General features: G+C 58.1%; 1 protein-coding gene across 3 annotated transcripts; it reads right to left on the minus strand.

Annotated features, from left to right (window-relative positions):
* Positions 1 to 1,917: 1,917 nt before the first annotated feature.
* SLC4A1 (solute carrier family 4 member 1 (Diego blood group)) lies at positions 1,918 to 16,856 on the minus strand. 3 transcript variants are annotated; one of them, XM_082602693.1, is made up of 20 exons: positions 16,767 to 16,856; positions 13,093 to 13,175; positions 12,903 to 12,990; positions 11,850 to 11,917; positions 10,809 to 10,989; positions 10,565 to 10,700; positions 9,993 to 10,116; positions 9,753 to 9,837; positions 9,406 to 9,602; positions 8,693 to 8,903; positions 8,240 to 8,446; positions 7,916 to 8,064; positions 7,607 to 7,801; positions 6,448 to 6,621; positions 5,913 to 6,002; positions 5,246 to 5,412; positions 4,499 to 4,752; positions 3,279 to 3,448; positions 3,010 to 3,186; positions 1,918 to 2,315 (listed from the first exon to the last, which is right to left on the minus strand). In XM_082602693.1, the coding sequence occupies exons 2-20, from the start codon at positions 13,105 to 13,107 to the stop codon at positions 2,235 to 2,237; spliced, it is 2,769 nt and encodes a 922-aa protein (XP_082458819.1). In that variant the 5' UTR covers positions 13,108 to 13,175; positions 16,767 to 16,856; the 3' UTR covers positions 1,918 to 2,234. The 3 variants fall into 3 exon arrangements, with proteins under 3 accessions (XP_082458819.1, XP_082458817.1, XP_082458818.1); XM_082602691.1 differs by lacking the exon at positions 1,918 to 2,315 and having other exon boundaries at positions 2,877 to 3,186; XM_082602692.1 differs by lacking the exons at positions 1,918 to 2,315; positions 16,767 to 16,856 and having other exon boundaries at positions 2,877 to 3,186; positions 13,093 to 13,436.
* Positions 16,857 to 18,144: the final 1,288 nt, after the last annotated feature.

Genomic DNA, 18,144 nt, shown 5'->3' on the forward strand with positions numbered 1-18,144 from the left:
CCTCACCAGGGTGGGTGACACCTGGCCCAGCAGTCCCCTAGAGTTGCTGGAAGTGGCTGGGGGTGGGAGTGGGGGGCAGGGCCTCCAAGGGCGTCACAGTGGGGGCTGGTGGAAAGCTGGTCAAGAGATGCTGTTCCCGTGTGACCGATGGCAAATCGCATTTTCTCTCTGACAATTTCTGTTAGCGGTGCTGCCCAGCCTGATGTGTCCAGGCTAAGGGGCTAACTGGTCCTAAGGGATGTGGGGTTCACTGTGCAAGGGGTAGGGGGCGCCCCTCTCCCCACCTCCATGGGTCTTGCTTATTTTGGAGAGGAGGGATGTCCGGGGCATAAACTTGTCTTCCCTTGCTCTCCCACCCCCTCACGGGGTGCTGGCCCGCTCCACCCTAGGGCTCTGGGCCACCAGCCCTGCCTCTCCCCCAACTCTAGTGCCACTCCCCTCCCCCAGCCTGACCCTTCCTGACCCTTAGGGCCGCAGCCCTGCACCAGCTCCACACCATACATTTCTTCTCCACCTGGTCCAGCCCAGACCCCTTGGACCCGCGACCCTGGGAAGGGAATTCCAGCCTGGTACTCACTCCACCACAGATGCATTTATTAGTAAAACCTATTCCCAAGCATCAAGGGGAAGGGTGCTAGCAGGGTGAGTGACTTTTTCCACTTGGCAGTGTTCACGGAGCAGAGGGTAGGAATGGGCAGGGGCATCCCAGTCAGAATAACGATACCAGCAGCTAACTTTATTGAACTCTTCTGAAGGGGTCTGAGGCCAGGCGCTGTGCTAAGCAATCACTTTATAGGCAATGTCTCCTTTAATCCTTATAACAAACCTACGAAGTAGGTACCATTATCGTCCCCATTTTACAGATGAGGAAACTGAGGCATAGAACAGTGAAGTGGTGGGAAGCAGCTGTGAGCCTTCAGGAGGTACCCGAGAACCCTCTCTCTGCCTCCTTTTTTTCTGTCACACCCTGATTCTCAGTTTCAACCATCTCTCACCACTTCCAGTTCTTTCAACTCTTTTTATATTTTTCTTTTGTAAAAAAAATAGATTTTGCCCATATTCTGCAGCTCCCACTGTCTCCTACCCCAACTGGTCGAATCTGGGTTCTCCCCAAGATTTGGTTCAAGTGGAGTTGAGGACAGTGTGTCTCTAATTGGGGCTCGCATGCGCGAGTGTGCCTGCGTGTAGCTGAAGTACAATGAAAGCTCTGAGGATACACAAGGTATAAATTACAAACTTCTCTCCCTCCCCCTCCCCATCTCCTCCCTATCTTCCCACCCTCCCCTACCCCCCATCCAAATCAAGAACAGACTGTACACTGCCCCCCACTCCCAACCCCAAGGCAAGGTCTTGTCTCAGTCACCTCTGTGTCCACGGGGTCCAGGGCCTTAGATAAATGTTTGTGGAATGAATGGATGAGTGAATGAATGAGAGCATGGGGGAGGGAGCAGCACTTAGGAGGCCTGAGTCCCAGCCCTGATTTTGTCCTCACCTGCACCTTGCCCTCACCAGGACACCTTCCTCCGCCCCAGAGAAGAGGGTCCCCAGTGGGAGCAGAGAGGGGGAAGAGAGGGGCCAGCAGGGACATCTCTAAGCATGGAAAGGTGGGTGACTGAAGTAGACTCTGGCCTCAGAGGTCAAATCCCAGCTGTATGGCTCAGGAGCTATGTGACTTTGGGCAGGCTTGAAGAACGATGATTACTGTATAATAGTCCTTTTAGATTTTACGAAGCCCTTTTTTCACATTTATCTTTGGTCCTCAGAAACCATCCTGTAATGTGGGTGTGATTATCAATACACCCATTTTACAGACGAGGAAGCAGAGGCTGGAGAGATCCAGGGACTTGCCCAAGGTCACACAGAAAGCAGGAATTTGAATCCCCCCCCACCCAACTCCCATCCTCTTTACTTCCCCTGTCTGTGTCATGAGCAGGTAGGGCTTGAATCTAAGTCTTCCAGGGTGGGACCCCCAGGTGGCAGTGTGGCCACAGGAGGGACTGCACAGCGAATCCCCTACTGTGGGCCCCACTGGCCTTTTCCATCCAGAAAAGCCAGTCTACCCTTCATACAAGGTTTCCTAGACGCCTTTTCCTTCCCCCACCCGTGGCCCCAGGGCCTCGACTGCTGCCCCAGGAGGGACCTGGGAGTCCATAGGGTGCCCATGAACTTCTGCTTTTCCTGGGAGAGTGGGGAAGTAGAATGATGGAGGGGGCTCTGGGGCCTGGGCCCTCCCCTCACACAGGCATGGCCACCTCATCATATTCATCCTGACCATTCTCTTCATCGAAGTTCGGCTTGGAATTGTCAGCATCCAGCTGGTGGGGGTGGGGGCAGGAAGGACACAGGGTGAGTGGCTGAGGGCCCAGGTGAGCCCTCCCCGCAGCGCTGAGGCACCTCCGGGGTCAGGAGAGCCTGTCTCTCTTTGAAGCTTGGACAAGTCTTGTCCTGTCCCTGCATCTCCTAGGGTTGGTCTCGATGAGAGGTTTCCTCAGGGTGGGGAGCCTGCAGGAATCTGGTGCCCTGGTAGGAGAGGGCCTCCCGAGGGCAGGCAGGAGACCCCTTCACCGGGGCAGCGCCACAGTGACCTGTGTCACATCGTGGAAGAATTCTACTGGAAGAGCCACTCTCCGGATGGTTTATAAGACCACAGGACTAGCCGCTCAGGGGTGGGGACCACCCACATGGAACACACCTCGTGAGCCTCTCAGTCCTCTCACCAGCCCTGTCATTATTCCTCTCTTTACAGGTGAGGAAAGCTGAGGCACAGAGAAAGGAGGCCGCCAGCTCCAGGGCACACACTGGGGTGTGGCAGGGCCGGGATTTGGACGCAGGCCCCAACCTAGACCTTCATCACCAGGCTCTTCTGCCCTCCTTCGTTCCCAGACACACCTCTCACATTCTCTGAGCCCCACTGGTGACCCCTCGCTGCCCTCTGCTCGGGAGTTGTGCCCTCTGGCCATAGGAAATGGGGGGGGTGGCGCGGGCTGGGCGGTGGGAGAAGCAACTCACACACTGGAGCTCCAGGTTCTGGAAGACGAATGGCAGCAGCAAGTGGCGTAGGGGCACCGTGAGGATGAGGACGAACGGCAGGGTCAGCGAGATGGTTTTGATGCTCCTCACCACCCACAGCACTACCAGGCAGATGATCTGAGTGCCCGTGAACAAGTGCATGCGCCAGGTTCTCACCTGCGGGCGGAGGCTGGGGTCATGGCCTGCCCTGCCCAGGCACCCAGCGACCCCCCCCGCCCCTGACCTGGGCAGCCGGGAGGGCCCCGTACCCGCTTGGCGTAGGGCACATCCGGGTGGTACTTGCGCGGCTTGAACAGAAGCAAGATGCGGTCAAAAAGCTGGATGCCACTGAGGGATGTGACCCCCATGTAGAGGAAGATGCCAAACAGCACAGCCAAGGGGATGTGGGACAGGATGGGCCCCATGAGGATGGACAGGCCTGTGGGGAGAAGCACGCCGTCTTAGCCCCAGCTGCCCCAGAGAATTGGCACAAGAAGAGGCTGGGGAATGAAGTCACAGGGACTATATGGAACCCTTTTTGTGGATCCTCTTTTTTTTTTTTTTTTTTTTCTGGCCGCGCCAGGAACCTTCTGGGATCTTATTTCCCCAACCAGGGATGGAGCCCGGGCCCACAGCAGTGCAAGCACCCAGTCTTAACCACTGGACCACCAGGGAATTCCCTGGATCCTCTTAGTAGATATTACCCCCATTTTGCAGATGAGGAAGCAGACTCAAGAGAGGTGAAGCAACTAACGTAAGGCCACACAGCTAGTAAGTGGGAGAGCAGGGAGTCAGACTCTTGCCGGCCTGACTTCAAAGCCTGCTCCTCTAACCTAGGGAGTCACGGAGGGCAGAGAAGCCCACTTTTCCTCTTACCCCGGACCAGAATGCCTCCATCACCCTCCACCTACCCAAATCCCAGCCCTCCTCCAGCTAGCATCAGCTTCGCCTCCTTTAGGAACCTTCCCTGGCCTCTCCATCAGCGACCATGGCACTGCCCTCACCAAGCCCAACTGGACTCTCAGCTGCTCTGGAACTCAGATGAGTCTTCACCTCACACCCCCACCTAGGAGCACTGCCCTTTGTACGAGTCACAGAGCAGCTGAGCTAGAGAGAGCTCAGGCATCTAATGAACCCTCTAATGGTGCAGAGAGGGAAACTTGAGGTCCAGAGGCAAGGTGGGATACCTAGTCAGCAGCGGGGCAGGGCTGGAACCCACAGCTCACTGAACTGTTGGGGAAGCTCAGAGTACAGGGTCTTGTCTAGAGAAGCTTCCAGGAATGGAGTGCCCCCCCATCCCCCTCAGATCCCATTTCAGTGCCTTGGGTATTTCCTCCAGAATTCCTTCATGTGAATAACTGACACTGGGGAGATGTGGGCAGTGGGTGTTTGGGGAGCCCTGGCTGCAGGGTGGGCAGGGCTGGAGGGGCACTGGATCCTGAGGGGCAGGGGCTGAGGGTGCTGGAAAGTGTGGCCAATCCTCACTCACCCACGAGCACAGAGACCAGGAGCCCGCTGATCCGCTGTTCCTTGACTTCCTGAATCTGGGCTGCAGCCCCTGGGGTGCTGGCCTTGCTCATGACCGTAAGGGCATTGGCGTGGGTGACAGAACGCACAGTGGTGGCACTGAGCCAGGGCAGCCCAAAGAGGGTGGCCAGCCCGCCCATGCCCATGACCAGCAGCAGGTCCAGGTGGAAGCCAGAGCCCTTGACCACCTTGCGCTCCGGTTTGCTGATGATCAGCCTGGGGGTGTGGAAGGTCAGGAGTAACCAGGGCTCTCCTTCACCCCAACCCCCTTTACCCTCTCTTTCCTCCCCTAGACTTGGTCCCTCTGTACTTTAGTTTATCCTTCTTTGCCCATCTCCCTTAGAGTTCCTTTCTCCCCTCCCTCCTGCACCATCTTGAGAATCGAGACTCTAAGAGCAGAAGTGTCTTCATCATCACCTAGAACACCCACCGGCAGATCTACACTGAAGCTAAAGAAGCATAAGCTTCAGGGAACCTCACGGGTACAGGCCCTTTCCAAGATCTAGCACCTAATTTTATAGTTCTCATTTTATATTCTTTTTATTAAAAAGGGCTCCCCAAATAGTACCATGTCATGTCCCACAAAACCTGGACCTCCTGCCTGTCCATCATTCCTACTAGCACTCAGTCCCTGGTGTCCTGCCTGCCTGGAGCCTGTCCCTTTCTCTGCCTCGGACCCTCCCAGGCCCAGTCCCACCCTGGCTCTTACGTGGTGATCTGGGACTCAAGGAAAATGAGGATGAAGACCAGCAGGGCAGGCAGGACGGAGGCAAACATCATCCAGATGGGAAATGGCTTATATAAGCCCAGCGGGTGGATGAGCCAGCCTCGGGCCGAGGTGTTGGATACGGTGAGGCCTGTAGGTACACTGAGTTTCTGTGGGAGAGGGATGCTGGTGAGAACACCTGGGGGCAGGGGGATGGGGAAAGGTGGGGACAGGGAGAACCAGGGTCCTGGGCACTTGGGAACTTACTTATATTGAGCATCTACTTTGTACTCAGTCACTGCACTGAGCCCTTTACATACATTTTCTCATTCCCTACTTTATAGATGAGGAAACAGGATCAGGGAAGTTACGTAGCTGGCTCTGCATTGCACGGCTATTTGGTAGCAAAACTGAGATTCATACTCAGATCAACCCGGCTTCAAAGCGGATTCTTTCCTACTGCCCTGGATTAAGGAGTAAAAGGGGGCAAACTGACCCAGGCCCTTTCTTCAGCCAGAGGGGTCCTGAAGGGCTGTGGGAAGAACATGGGGCTGCTTGGAGAGACAGGACTGGGGAAGGGGTAGTTCTAGCTGGTTTCAGGTTTGGGAAGGCAGTTTGGGGGAGGGTGCACGCTGGGGGGAATGAAATAAGGGTTGGGGGAGAGGGTTACCTGGGTGTAGGTGTCCTGGATGAGGGCATCCACCATGACCATGATCAGGATAGAGATGGGAACCCCAAAGTCCCCAATGACTCGTCTCAGCTGAGGGCAGGTGAAGGGACCAATGGTCAGTGCCCAGTTGCTTCCCGCCTCTCACCTGCCATTTGCCCCCACTCCTGCCCCAACTTCACCAGGGGGTCCCACTCTCCCCAGGGGGAACATCTAATGCCCTGTCCTGCTTCTCAACATACCTGCCTCCTTTCTTGTTCACCTGGCCCAGCCCCACCCCCAGCCCCACAGCTTCTCCACTCCCTTCCAAGAACTGTCCTTGGTTCCCCACTGGGTTCTCAGCCTGGACGTGCCGAGAAAGGGAGATGCGCTTGTCTCAAGAGTAAAATCCTGCATGATGAGGGGGGAGGGAGGCTTGGAATGGGAAATGGGAATCTAGGGTAAGAAGGGGAACTAATGGCACTGGGAAAGCTGAGGGGAGTGCTGGAGACTGGGATAGGGCAGTGTAGGCAAGGACAGGTGGGGGGGACGTGCTGACCTTGCCAGGGAAGTAGGAGCTGTTCTTGAACTTGCGCAGCATCATGGCGAACAAGAAGGTGCCAGCCATGAGCACAAGAGAGAGGAGGGCTGTGTTGGGCAGGGGGGCCTGAGGTTTGGGTATTCTTGTCACATTGTGGTCATAGTTCTCCAGCAGTGGGTGGTCCTGGAAGATCTGCAGCAGAAAACCAAGGCATCCTCTTCCCTCCCATCCATCCATCCTCCAGCCATCATGATACATGCATCCTGTATCATCTACCTATGCATCGTCCACCCATCCATTATCCATCTCTCTATTCAGCATCTCTCTCTCTATTCATCATCCATTCATCCATCCATTAGCCATCCATTCATCCATCCATCTGTCTATGCATCATCCATGCATCATGCATCTACCTATCTTCTTCCTCAGCTGACATAGTAACAGAGAGGCAATGGGATTCCACAGCTTGGTTTTCAGGACTGGGGACCAGGCTAGGCTTGGGCGGGGCAGGCCATGGAGGAAATGAGTGTGTGTGTGTGTGTGTGTGTGTGCACGCGCACACGAGCTTCCAGGGCCTGGGAGCCATGAGAAGGCTGGAGGGCAGGAAACAAATGGTTTAGGTTCCTAAAAAGACTTAGGCTCCAGAGACTTGGAAAACAGAGAAGGACCCACTGACCAACAGAATCAGGGGTGATGTACAGTATCCGCCCTTCCTCCGTATAAAATGCAGACACAGAGGTAGGCATAGTTCAAGGTGACGGAGCTGAGGAGGCAGGGCTTGCCCGCTGCAGGCCCTGCAGTTCCCAAGGGCAACTGCAGGAGAAGGAGTGGGGGACTCCAGAGTCTCCAGGACCCCTGCTACCCCGCCATGCCTGCAGTTTCCCACATTCAGTCTCACACGTGCCCACTGGGTACTGCATGTGGTTATACACACGGGCCTGTGCGGGCAGAGGGGAGCTCTCATGCACCGTCACCCCGCACAGCCATGGTGAGAATACCGGCCCACAGACAGCCGGCATCAACATGTATGTGGTCACAGTCCCGTACCGTGAAAACACGGCCACATCAATGCTGTACAGACACATGTGCAATGACACCCACAGTCACACAGCTTGTGTACAGTCACACACACACACATGCACGCACACGTGCCTCTTAACACTGCCACGGCCCTCACCTTGATCAGCTTGGAGAAGGTCTCATAGATGAAGATGAGGGAGATGAGGAAGGAGAAGATCTCCTGGGTGTAGCGGGAGATGAAGCGGACCAGGAAGCTGCCCTCGAAGGCCACCACCAATACCACCAGCAGGATGAGCCAGAAGCCAATCCACACGCGGCCCACGATGTACTCCAGGCCGTTGCTCTTGCAGAACTGGAGGGTGGTCAGAGGGAGCTGGGGTCAGAGAAACGGTCCCAGGCCCCGTGCATTGAGCAGGTTGGGCCAGGGGCCCGTGACGGGGCGACAGTGGGGCCAGAACAGAGCTACCGAGAAGAAGGCTTCCTCAAACACGAGCAGGGGTCCTGAGAAGCCCACCACGAGCAGGGGCTGAGCCCCCAGCAGGGAGAAGAGGATGCCCTGTACTGCGGTGGAGATAAGCAGTTCCGACACACCCATCAGGTTATGGGTCTTTTCTCCTGTGGATGGAAGTGACAGTGCGATCAAGGTCAAGATCATCTCCAGAGGCCGATAAAGCATTTCATGGAAAAGGTGATGTAGGGGTCCAGAGTGTCAGATCGGGGCAAAGTCAGGGCTAATACAGAGGCCAGAGGGTCAGAGGTGAGGGTTAGTGGGACACACAGAGGCACTGACCCAGGAGGCCACCGAAGGTGATGGCGGGTGACAGGGCGGCAAAGTAGATGAAGATGATGGCAGACAGGACCTGGGGGTTCAATGCGTCTGTGATGTCACTCAAGTAGCGGGGGTAGCGGCGCCGGAGGTCACGTACCACTCCCCCAAAGAGCCTGCCTGTCCGCTGCAGAGGGTCATCCTGGGTGTCCTCTAGACCCCCATTCAAATCTGTAGTGAAGGACAGGACCACCGTCACGGGGGGTGGAAGGGGGAAGTGTGGGGAAAAGGGAATCAAGAAGGGAATTGTCTGATGGGAATGGGGTGGTCCAGGAGGCTGGGAGGCATGAGGACAGGGAGAGGGGACATGGGAGATTTAATGGGAAGAGGGGAGGTAGGGGCTCACAGGGCTGTGCTGGGCTGTCTGAAGGTCTGGGGGCTCAGCAAGCCTAGGGCTGGGCAGGGCAGGGCAAGTACCTAGGCCCTTGAGGAAGCTGGGCTCTGGCTTGGCAGAGCTGGGCAGGTAGCGTCTTTTCAGCAGCTCTTTCTGCACGGGCACCAGACTGAGCAGGGCATCCTCAGAGGGCGTGTCCATGGGAGGCAACACCAGACTGCAGTCTAGGAAGCCCTCTAGGGAATGCACCAGCATCTCCTTGTTCTGGGCCAAGTATGCATCAGTGCGGAACACCTGGGAGCAGGAAGGAAGGTGAGAGCCACAAGGACCTGCTCAACAAAAGGATCCAAGAGGCCACAGCCAGGGCCTCTGGGGCCCCTCTCCCCCAGCTCCTGCTTGCTGGGAACTGCTTTTCCTTCCCCCCTGACCTTCCACCTTCTACTCTGAAAGGGCTTTGGGGAGGCAGACAGGGCCCTGAGTCGGGAAAGCAGAAAGAACTAAAGTGAACCAGGTGGCTTATAGCAGGCCAGACGGAACGAGAGCAGATCAGGCCAGACCAGGCCAACCCTAACCAGACAGAACCAGAGCAGAGTGGGCCAGACTAGACCAGGCCTGATCAGGCAGTGCTCGGCCAGACTACACGGGCCTGGACTCCCCCTGGCCAGACAGGATGGAAGCAGCTAGATCAGACTGAATGGGCCAAACTAGTGAAGTTAAAGTAACCGGGGCCGGGGATGAGGCCTCAGCTGCCACCCAGCCCCCTGGGCTCCCCCAGCCCTCGCCGGCCCCTCCTCACCCTCTCTGACATGAGGGTAGCAGCAGCCCGGCCCAGCTGGTTGTAGTCGATGTTGGGGGCCTCAGGTCCCAGCAACACAATGAGGAAGCGCACAGGGACTGCCGGCCCCTCTGGCTCCTGTGGCTTCTGCTCTGTCTCCATAGGCTCCTTTAGTCGCACAAAGCCCAGCACTGGCCGCTCCAGGAACCTGGCACAGCCTGTTGGGGACAGATGAAGTGAAGTGGTCGGGCCAGGCCAAGGGGGGCGCGCTGCTGGGGTCCAGGGCTAGGGAGAGGCAGGCTGGGCCAGGGCAGGAGGCAGGAGCAGGGGACGTGCAGGGGTGAGGGATGGACGCTCTGCCCACTTACCCACCAGCACCAGGGTGGCCTCCCGGTCCTGGGGACTCTTTCCCAGCATTCCAGATGACGAGTGCCCTTCCGCGCTCCCCTCTCCCTGTTGGAAGGAGGGTGGTGAGGGGAGTCCTCCAGCCACTCTGGACCCTGGACACTGGAGCAGCCCACCCCGTCTGCCCTACCCGTTCTCATTTCGAACCACGTTCAGGCTGGGAGCTTTCCGGGTCTCCTCACACACCCCTGGTCCAGCCTCACCTGTTCCCAGAAGAGCTCTGTCTCCAGCGAGGGATGCTGTGGGAGCAGAGGCTGTGAAGGGTCCCCAGAATGTGTCAGGACTGCAGGCTTCACACTCCCCAGGGCCTCCACATCTCTGGCGTGGCTGCAGGGTGACACACAGGGGACATGGTCTGAGTAGGCTGCTCAGCCTGGGCTGTCAGCAGAGTGGAGACCGGTGGTGGGAGGGACATGGGACTTGCCAGTGACCAGACTAGAGAGGCCCAGGGCAGAAGGAGAATCAGCCTCCTCTGAAGGACACTGTGGATGGAAGCGGGTGGCCTCTGTCTGGAATGACTAGGTGGAGCCAGAAGAATGGATGGAGAGAGGGACCTTGAGAGTCCGCCCTCCTGGGGACCAGCGGCCCCCAACCCTGAGCGTGGAGACATGGTTACCGCTCGAGAGGTGCTGGAAGCACGAGACATGGTGGAAGAAAAGTGGGACCCAGCCTGGTAGGGAGGGGCCCTTTGGACCCCCAGGGAGAGCTTGGGGCAGGCGGGCCGGGGAGATGGGCCCTGTGGGTGTGGAATCCAGTGCCTGGCAGGGAGGGGCACCTGTGTTTGAGCAGCAGGACCCGGAACAGATTTTCTCGGTCCTCAGGCTGGATCTGCCACTCAAAGATAAACCTGTCCAGCAGCTGGCTGACCACCCCGGCCAGGGATTTCTCTGGCAGGTCCAGGAGGACAGTACCTGCAGGCAGGGGAGGGGTGAATGGGCTGGCTGGCCCTGGCCCTCCTCCTCCCTAGCAGCTTCACATGCAGGGGTCACACGCAGAGGGGCACAGAGGGGCTCACTCACCCTTGGCAAAGGCTTTCTGCAGCTCCAAGAGGCTCCAGAAGGTGAGGTAAGACAGGTGTGGGCGGCCCCAGGTGCCGTCCTTCCCCAGGTTCTCCTCTAGCCGCACCCAGCGTGCTGTCTCCATCCATTGTAGCTCCTGGTTCTTTTCATCCATCACCAGTTCCCGCAGCTCCACGAGGACCTGCAGTCCCACAGGCCTGAATTAGTCCCTCGGGCCCCGGGCAGGGCTATGCGGAGGCTGGAAGCCCAGGGCACGGTGGGCACTTAGCAGGCTCTGAGAGATGTCTGTCCGAGGGCCAGGGGTCCTGGAGCACTCAGGGCAGAGCCTGAGCTCGGAAGGCACCGTCAGGAGCTACATCCTCAGGGTGTAGAGTGAGGTGTGACATGTGAGGAGATGATTGGGGGTCCCCCACCTCTGGCTCTGTTCCCCAACCTCCTGACCAGGCCCGTCACCCCATTTCAGAGGCATCTGAAGAAACTCTGGGCCAAAAGGGCTGCTAGAGTGGGCAGGAAAGGAAAGGAGAGGGAAGCCTTCGGGGTCACTGGGTCAGCCTCCTGCCTCCAAGATTGTCGTGTGGGCTCAGCATGCCCTTGGGGTCCCTTGGGGCCAGATGGCCAGTCCCAGGGGTCTAGCTGAGGGCAGACCCGATTTTCTAACCAGCTAGACCATCTGGAGTCCAGCAAGGACGTGGGGGGCCTTGGGGGACCGGGCTGAGGAGAGCACGTATTTAATTCTGTGCTTCCCCAGGGAGTAACGGACAGCCCAGCCAGGGCCAGCGGACCGGGTGGCTCAGACCTCCAGCTGTCAATTTATCTCTGTCCAGGGAGCTCCCCCATCAGTGGAAGGGGGCCCCGGGTCTCCCCCCTCAGTGGGAGCTGTCCTTTCCCTATTTCCCAGGATGCCCATTCCTTCTCTCCCTGTCTGCGGGGTCTCCCCACCCTGAAACTGTAGCTTCCCCTCTGCTGCTCTCCTCCCCTGGTAGAATGATGGATCCCAAGGGCAGCACAGGTAAGAGAATCGGGGGAGGCTGGGGTGCTCACCTCGAGGACGTCTGGGGGGCGGTGCGACGCGGTGTGGTAGTCTGTGGCTGTCGGCTCGGTGAGTTGAGCTGAAAATCAAGAGGCCGGTTTAGCACTGGCCCCAGAAAATTCCCGCAAGACTTTCCTCCACCACCCAGCATGAGCCTCGGACACCACACGGGATGATGCCGCTCTCCCTCTCCTTGCCCCTGGCTGGGACCCTGCCCCTGCTGCTCAGTGGGCTGTGGGCCCCCACGCTTGTTCTTGGCCGCCCAGCCTGGCACTGTCACTCCCCATCTGAACGCTGTGGAGGACCCCTCAGAGGTGACGAGGAGGGTCATCTCCAAAGGGATTGGGGGGTCCTGAATGGCAATTCTCTTTGCTCTCCTGCTACCTTCTGGGACCAGATTCCCTTCTTTCTTCCCACCTGCCTCAACAATCCCACCAGCCAGTAGCTTCTTGCTGCCTCCAAGTGGAGCTTGGGTGCCCCGTGGGGTCTGCCCTTATATTATTGGCCCCTACACCCCCAGCCCTCATTTCCCAGAGGGGCCTCTTATCTCCAATACCAATTGCCGGCACTTAAGTCCTGTTGACAGTAAACAGGTCCCTTCCCCGGGCTCCCCAACCGAGACCTTGGGCAGGCCCAGGAAGGTTTCCTGATGTTTCTCCGCCCTGAGGGTCCCCACGGCCCCCCCATTTCTCAGGACTTCTGGACCCCCAAACAGAATGATGTTCCCAGAACAGGCCTAGTGCCTGGCCTGGAAGCTGGCATTGGATGGGCACGGGTGGCATGCGGGCTCATGCCCTCGTCCCCGACAGGCCTGGCTGCCCTCTTACAAATCTAAGGGGCACAGTGTTGGGTGACTGGTCCTGCCTCCAGCCCCCACCCCCAGTCCCCTCCTGTGATCATTTCAAACAAAACTCTGTTTATCCTTCAATCAGCCAGGATTGTGGGAGAACTGGCCCTGGGGCTGGGCCGGTGGGGAGCGGGGAGAAGGGGAGGACAAGTTCCCCACCTGTGTCTGATGGGGCTCAGCAGCTCATCCCAGCAGGACAGAGGGAGATGGGGCTCACCTTCTGCTTCCTCCACCTGGAGCGTGGGGAATCCAAGGTCTTCATATTCCTTCTGCTCTAGAAACTCCTCCAGCTTATCTTCATTCTCCTGTGAGAAGTTGCCATCAGGGCTGGGCTGTGGAGGGGGCTCCACAAACCTCCGTGAAGGTAGGAGTCCAGGGTTAGGAGCCCTATGCCACCCAAGACTCACCTGTGAATCCCCCATGGCGCTGTCCTGATTGTTCAATTGTCTGCAGTGATCTGAGCCCCCAGCATAACCCACACTGCAGGTCCCTGCAGGGGAAAGGCACAGGGCAGCCTGGGGTCTCCCATTCGTCCCCACAGGGGGCTGTATTTGAGCGAAGGGGGATCCCAGGTGTTGGGAGACAACGGGGTCAGAGGAAAGAAGTGTGAGTGGGGGGTTGGATTTGTAGGTCTGAGGGCAGGTGTGCAGGGGCCAGAGAGACAGGGCAGAGCAGGGAAGATGAAACTTAGCTGGCACCAGTTTGGGAGGATGGGAGGGGGAGAGTTCTTCCAATCCGGCTCCTTCCTCCATCCACCAGTCCTCACCTGGCTTCCTTTTCTGCCCATCCCCAGGAATCACCAACTCCAGGAGCGTGAACTGTCCCTCCTTCAGGGAGCTTAGCTGAGAGTCTCCACAGAATACCCTCTTCTCCCAGAAATGGCTGCCTCCTCCTGGGCATGGGGCTGCAGTATCCTTAGGAGTGGCTCACAGGTCCTGGATGATATGGCCTTGCTTCTCTCCCCTTGAACTCCATCTTGAACTCCCTCTCTCTTGCTCTCTCACCACCTATTCCATTGGCCTCCTTACCAAGCCCTTTCCTGCCCCAGGGCCTTTGCACATGTCGTTGGCCACATCCTGGATGCCCCTACTCCCACACTTCAGCCCTTCCCACATCTCAGCTCATATGCTACCTCTTCAGAGTCCCTTCTTGACCACCCTAACAGTCACTAACCCAATCTGTCATTTTCTGGTTTCTTAATTCATTTGTGGATATATGGTCTGAGGATGCCTCTAGAAAGGAAGCCACACGAGGGCTAAGATCCTGTGCGTCTCAATCCTCACTGGATCTCCCACTCCTAGCAGAGTGGTTGCCACATAGTAGGCGCTCAATGAGTATGTGTTGAAAGAATGTAAGAATGGCTCCCCCTTGCAGGCTTGGGGCTCTGGGGCTGGGGAGCCAGGATGACTAGGAGCCAGCCAGGAGGCAGTGGAGCCCTGCGCCTCCGTTTTCTCAGTTGTGTCTCTAGTGGAGAGGAAGGATGCCCACCGCAGGAATGTGAGGACCAGCCCAAGGAGAGCACAGGGGTGCCCTGGCGTGGCTCCAGGCTGGGTGTGGAGGGACATCCTTCTCCGCCTTACCCACAGCAGCAGAGCGCATTGTAGCAACAAGGCTTTGGGTCAGGTTGACAAACGTGCCCACTCTGTGCCTGGCATGGAGCCTGGGAAACTTAGATGAACAAGAGACGGTTCTACTCTCCAGAAGCTCGCAACCTTGACTGGGGAGACAAGCTGGGAACACGTGACAGGCTAAGGCGTTCAGGAGAAAACACATGCCCCAGACAAACACAAGCAGTGAGCAGACCGTGCTGGGTGCTGAGGATGCCTGTGGCAGGGGGAAGCAGCACTCGCGGTGGGGCCACAGGCGGAGTGTTTCTGGTGGAGGGGACACTGGTGCTGGTTCCAGAAGCACCGGTGGGATGTGAAGGGCTGAGAGGTGGGGAGGGCTAGCCCGGGTGCCAGGAATGGTGGGCAAGATGCAGAGAGAGGGCCATGCAGGACAGGGCTGGGCGCTGTGGGAGGGAACCGGGCAGGGAGCATATACGGAAAGAGCCATTCTGAGGAATGGATGGCCCAGAAGCCCTTAGAGATAGAGAGAGGGGCATGAGTGAGCCCCTGACCTACACTGAGAAAGGCAGGGCTCCCTGCTTTGGGGGGTTGTAGGGCAAGTGATGGCCGTGGGGGGGGGGCGGTTTCCAAAGCCTGAGGATGGGGTGTCCCTCCTGCAGGGGACTTGCCCTTTGAAGAGTCTGGTCATGCACCCTTTTTCTCTCCCTCTTCTGTCTCTCCGTGTCCCCGTCTTCCCAGGTTCCCCTGCCTTCCTCTTCTCCCATTTTTATTCTCTTTCTCCCTTCTCTGGCCTTGTTGCCTGAGGTGCTAAACATATGCCATGCCCCCCACCACGCCCTATGGGCTGGGACTGTGGTCTTAGTTTCCCATTTGAGAGGGGAGAGGGTCAGAAGGTCCCTTCGGAGCCCGAGAACCCGGACATCCAGGCTGCCTCTCTGCCACTGACTGGCAGCTCCCCGCCTCTCTCTAGGGCTCAGTCACCCCGTCTGTACAATGGGACGCCTTCCTACTGGGGTTCTGAGACATCAGTGAGAGAGGAGAGGGGAGAACAGAGGTGTCTCGAGCTCCGCTGGGGCCTCAGAGGGTGCACCCATGACCCAGATTGTAGCTGCCACCAGGCCCAGCCGCCCCCTCAGCTGCAGGCCTTGCTCTGCTGGCGCTGATAAGAGGCTGGACCCTGATGGCACCGAACACCTGGAAGCGCACCAAACGGCTGGCCAGCCCGCCAGCCAGGGCCAGGCAGATAAGGGGGAGCAGGGCATCTGGGGCCCAGGAAGTGGAGCACAGCTGGAAGAGGCTGGTGGGGGGGGCGTGGACCAGAAGGCAGGGAGGGGCTCCCTGGTGGCATAGCACCAACTTTGTGTAATCGTCCCGACACCATACATGGCTGTGCCGTTTTATCTCTCCCCAAACCACTCTGTGAGGCGGGCGATGTCATTAGCCTCGCTTTACAGATGAGAAAGCTGAGGTTCAGAGAGGTTTACGGCTTCGGTGCCCTGGCAGGTAGGTAGCAGAGGCAGGATTAAACCCTGCCCTGTCTGACTCCAGCTACACCTCTAACCATTGCCCTGAGTTGTCTCCCAGAAGAGAAAATAGCTATTAGCTGGTTTAGTATCAGTGACTAAGAGCATGGACCCTGCAATCCGGCTGCCTGGCTTCAAATCCCAGCCCTGCCACTTACTGTGTGACCTTAGGCAAGTGACTCAACCTCTCTGTGCCTCAGTTTTCTCATCTGTAACATGGGGGTAATCATAATGACATCTACCTCATAGACCTGTCGTAGCGTTAAGTAAGTTCACGTATGTAAAGCACTTAGACTAATGCCTGGCACAAAAGAGCTCTATGTAAAAGTCTGCTATCGTTATCACTGCTACTGGGTATCAAGTACAGACTTGCTATCTTCATCCCCCTCTGATTTTCTTTCAATTCCCATGGAATTAACCTAAGTGTTTTTGAGATCCTCAGGTGGTGGGGGACTCCTCCTTTCCCTCCAAACACCCCCTAGGATGGGGACAGTGCCAGGTCTCCCTGGTTAGATTCCCTGGAAGTGTTTCAAAATGAGAAGCAGTGCCAGCCGACAATTCTTCTCTTAGGAGGGAGACGGAGTGGCCTGGGGATCCCCATATGCAGAGGAAAGAGGAGGCTGGGGGGTGAGACCCAAGCCTGTTCGATTCAGGGGCTGGTAAATAGGAGCCTGACAAGGACCCGCACCTGGAGGGGAATCAGATTTGCCCCTCCACACACGCTCACCCGGCCAGCTCACCCACGTCTGCTGCCACGTGCCAGCCTTTCCTTCCTAATACCTGCCGCCCCACTCTTCCCAGCTGCAGGGGCCAGTGGGCCTGTGCCCTTAGGGGCAACAACACACATTGTAACGCTCTCATCCCACCCGCCAGCACCCCTCTCACAGGTCCAGCACCCATGCCCATGGGCACAGATTCAGGTTGGGCACCTGCAGAAACCCTCAGGACAGGCACCTCAGGATCACCCCAGCCCCTCCCCGCCCTGCTCACCTGCTCACGAGCCTTCAGGTCCCTCGGCGAACTCCTGCAGCCGCTGGTGGCCTCTACGACCAGCTGAGCTCACACCCGCTCTAACCGCACTCGGTCCTCGCTCCCGCGCCCCTGGGGCAGCTCCCAAACCCCTGACTCATGCCCCCGCCTCCTAATCTGCCCGCCCCATGGGTCCTGGGAGCCCCTTCCACCCCCCTGCCCCGCTCCCGCTGGATGCCCAGTAAACAGAGTTATCTCTCACCCACATCTGGACAGCTGTGAGTCTGGCCCACCCCACCCAACCCCGGATGGCCAGCCTCCAAGGCCTCCCAAGGCCCTCCTGTCCCCTACGAGTCTCCTGGGGCTTCCTTCGTGGACTAACATTCGATGGCTGGGTTCCTGGAGCTCCCAGCCTCCCAGCGGGTCTGTCCCAACATCTGGATGCTCCTGTCCTGCCTCTGTCCATCCTATTCTGGCCAGGCCCCTCTGCTCAGGTCCCAAGATGCACGGGCGCTTGCTTTCTCCTGGTGCCGTCCCTCGGGACTCGCTCACTCTTCCTCTGTAGCCTTGCCCTCGGGGACCGGTGTTCATGGAGTGGGGGCACCCAGGCAGCCACTGCCCTTTCTTGCCCCAGACTAGGGCACCCCCTCCATCCTCTCCTCAAGACCCCAACCAGCTCCAAAGAACTGGCACCTGGGCGCTAAGACGCGGCCCTCCAGTCAACCTGAAACAATCTCAGGTCAACAAAAACAACGTCCCCACACGGAGCTCTGAGCTCACAAAGTCCCAATGTCTGGGCACACTGGCTTTTCTGTCGGCAGCCCGACCCAGGCCCCGGGGCCAGAGCAGCCGGCATTCTCAGCTCCCATCGCCACCCCCCAGCAGGGCAGTCTCTGCTCTTGGCGGGCACTGGGGCTGGTCACCGGTTCCTGGGCTCTGGTTGCTAAAGAGGCAGAGACTGAAAGAGGAGTTCAGATGGGCACGAGTGAACAGAGGTTGGAAAGCGGACAGAAAGGGGCTTTTGTGGACACTGCATGGAGGAAGGAAGCCATCCCGGCCCAGCTCCGACCCTGCCTGGCTGCGGGACGCAGGGCAAGCGCTTGCCCCTCTCCGGGCTTCCATGACCTCATCTGTAAAGGGAGAGTGTAGGTTCTGTGGCCGCCAGCTTGGGGATTTCCTGCTTCAGACTCAAACAATACAAACACAGAGACAAGGACAGAGAGGTGGCATATCCAGTCATTCCACAGCCATTTCCCGGGGCTCACCACAAGCCCGCACGTGCCGAGCCCCGGCAGAGAGAGAAAGGGCATCCATCCACTCAGACCCGGAGCTGGAATCCTCCAGTTTGCGGAGGGTCTGTTCCAGGCACTGCGCTGGGGCTTCACCTGATGGTCACACT

Source organism: Mesoplodon mirus (genome assembly GCF_964341445.2).
Source record: "Mesoplodon mirus genome assembly, chromosome: 18".
Taxonomy (NCBI): domain Eukaryota; kingdom Metazoa; phylum Chordata; class Mammalia; order Artiodactyla; family Ziphiidae; genus Mesoplodon; species Mesoplodon mirus.

Excerpts from the sequence above, each read along its gene's own strand:
- SLC4A1 (XM_082602691.1), bottom strand. Across the intron at positions 9,838-9,992 it reads CAGAGCTCTTCTGGGAACAG|GGAGAGGGGAGCGCGGAAGG; the intron begins GTGAGGCTGGAC and ends TCCTTCCAACAG. Across the intron at positions 8,065-8,239 it reads CACCTTCGGTGGCCTCCTGG|GAGAAAAGACCCATAACCTG; the intron begins GTCAGTGCCTCT and ends TTCCATCCACAG.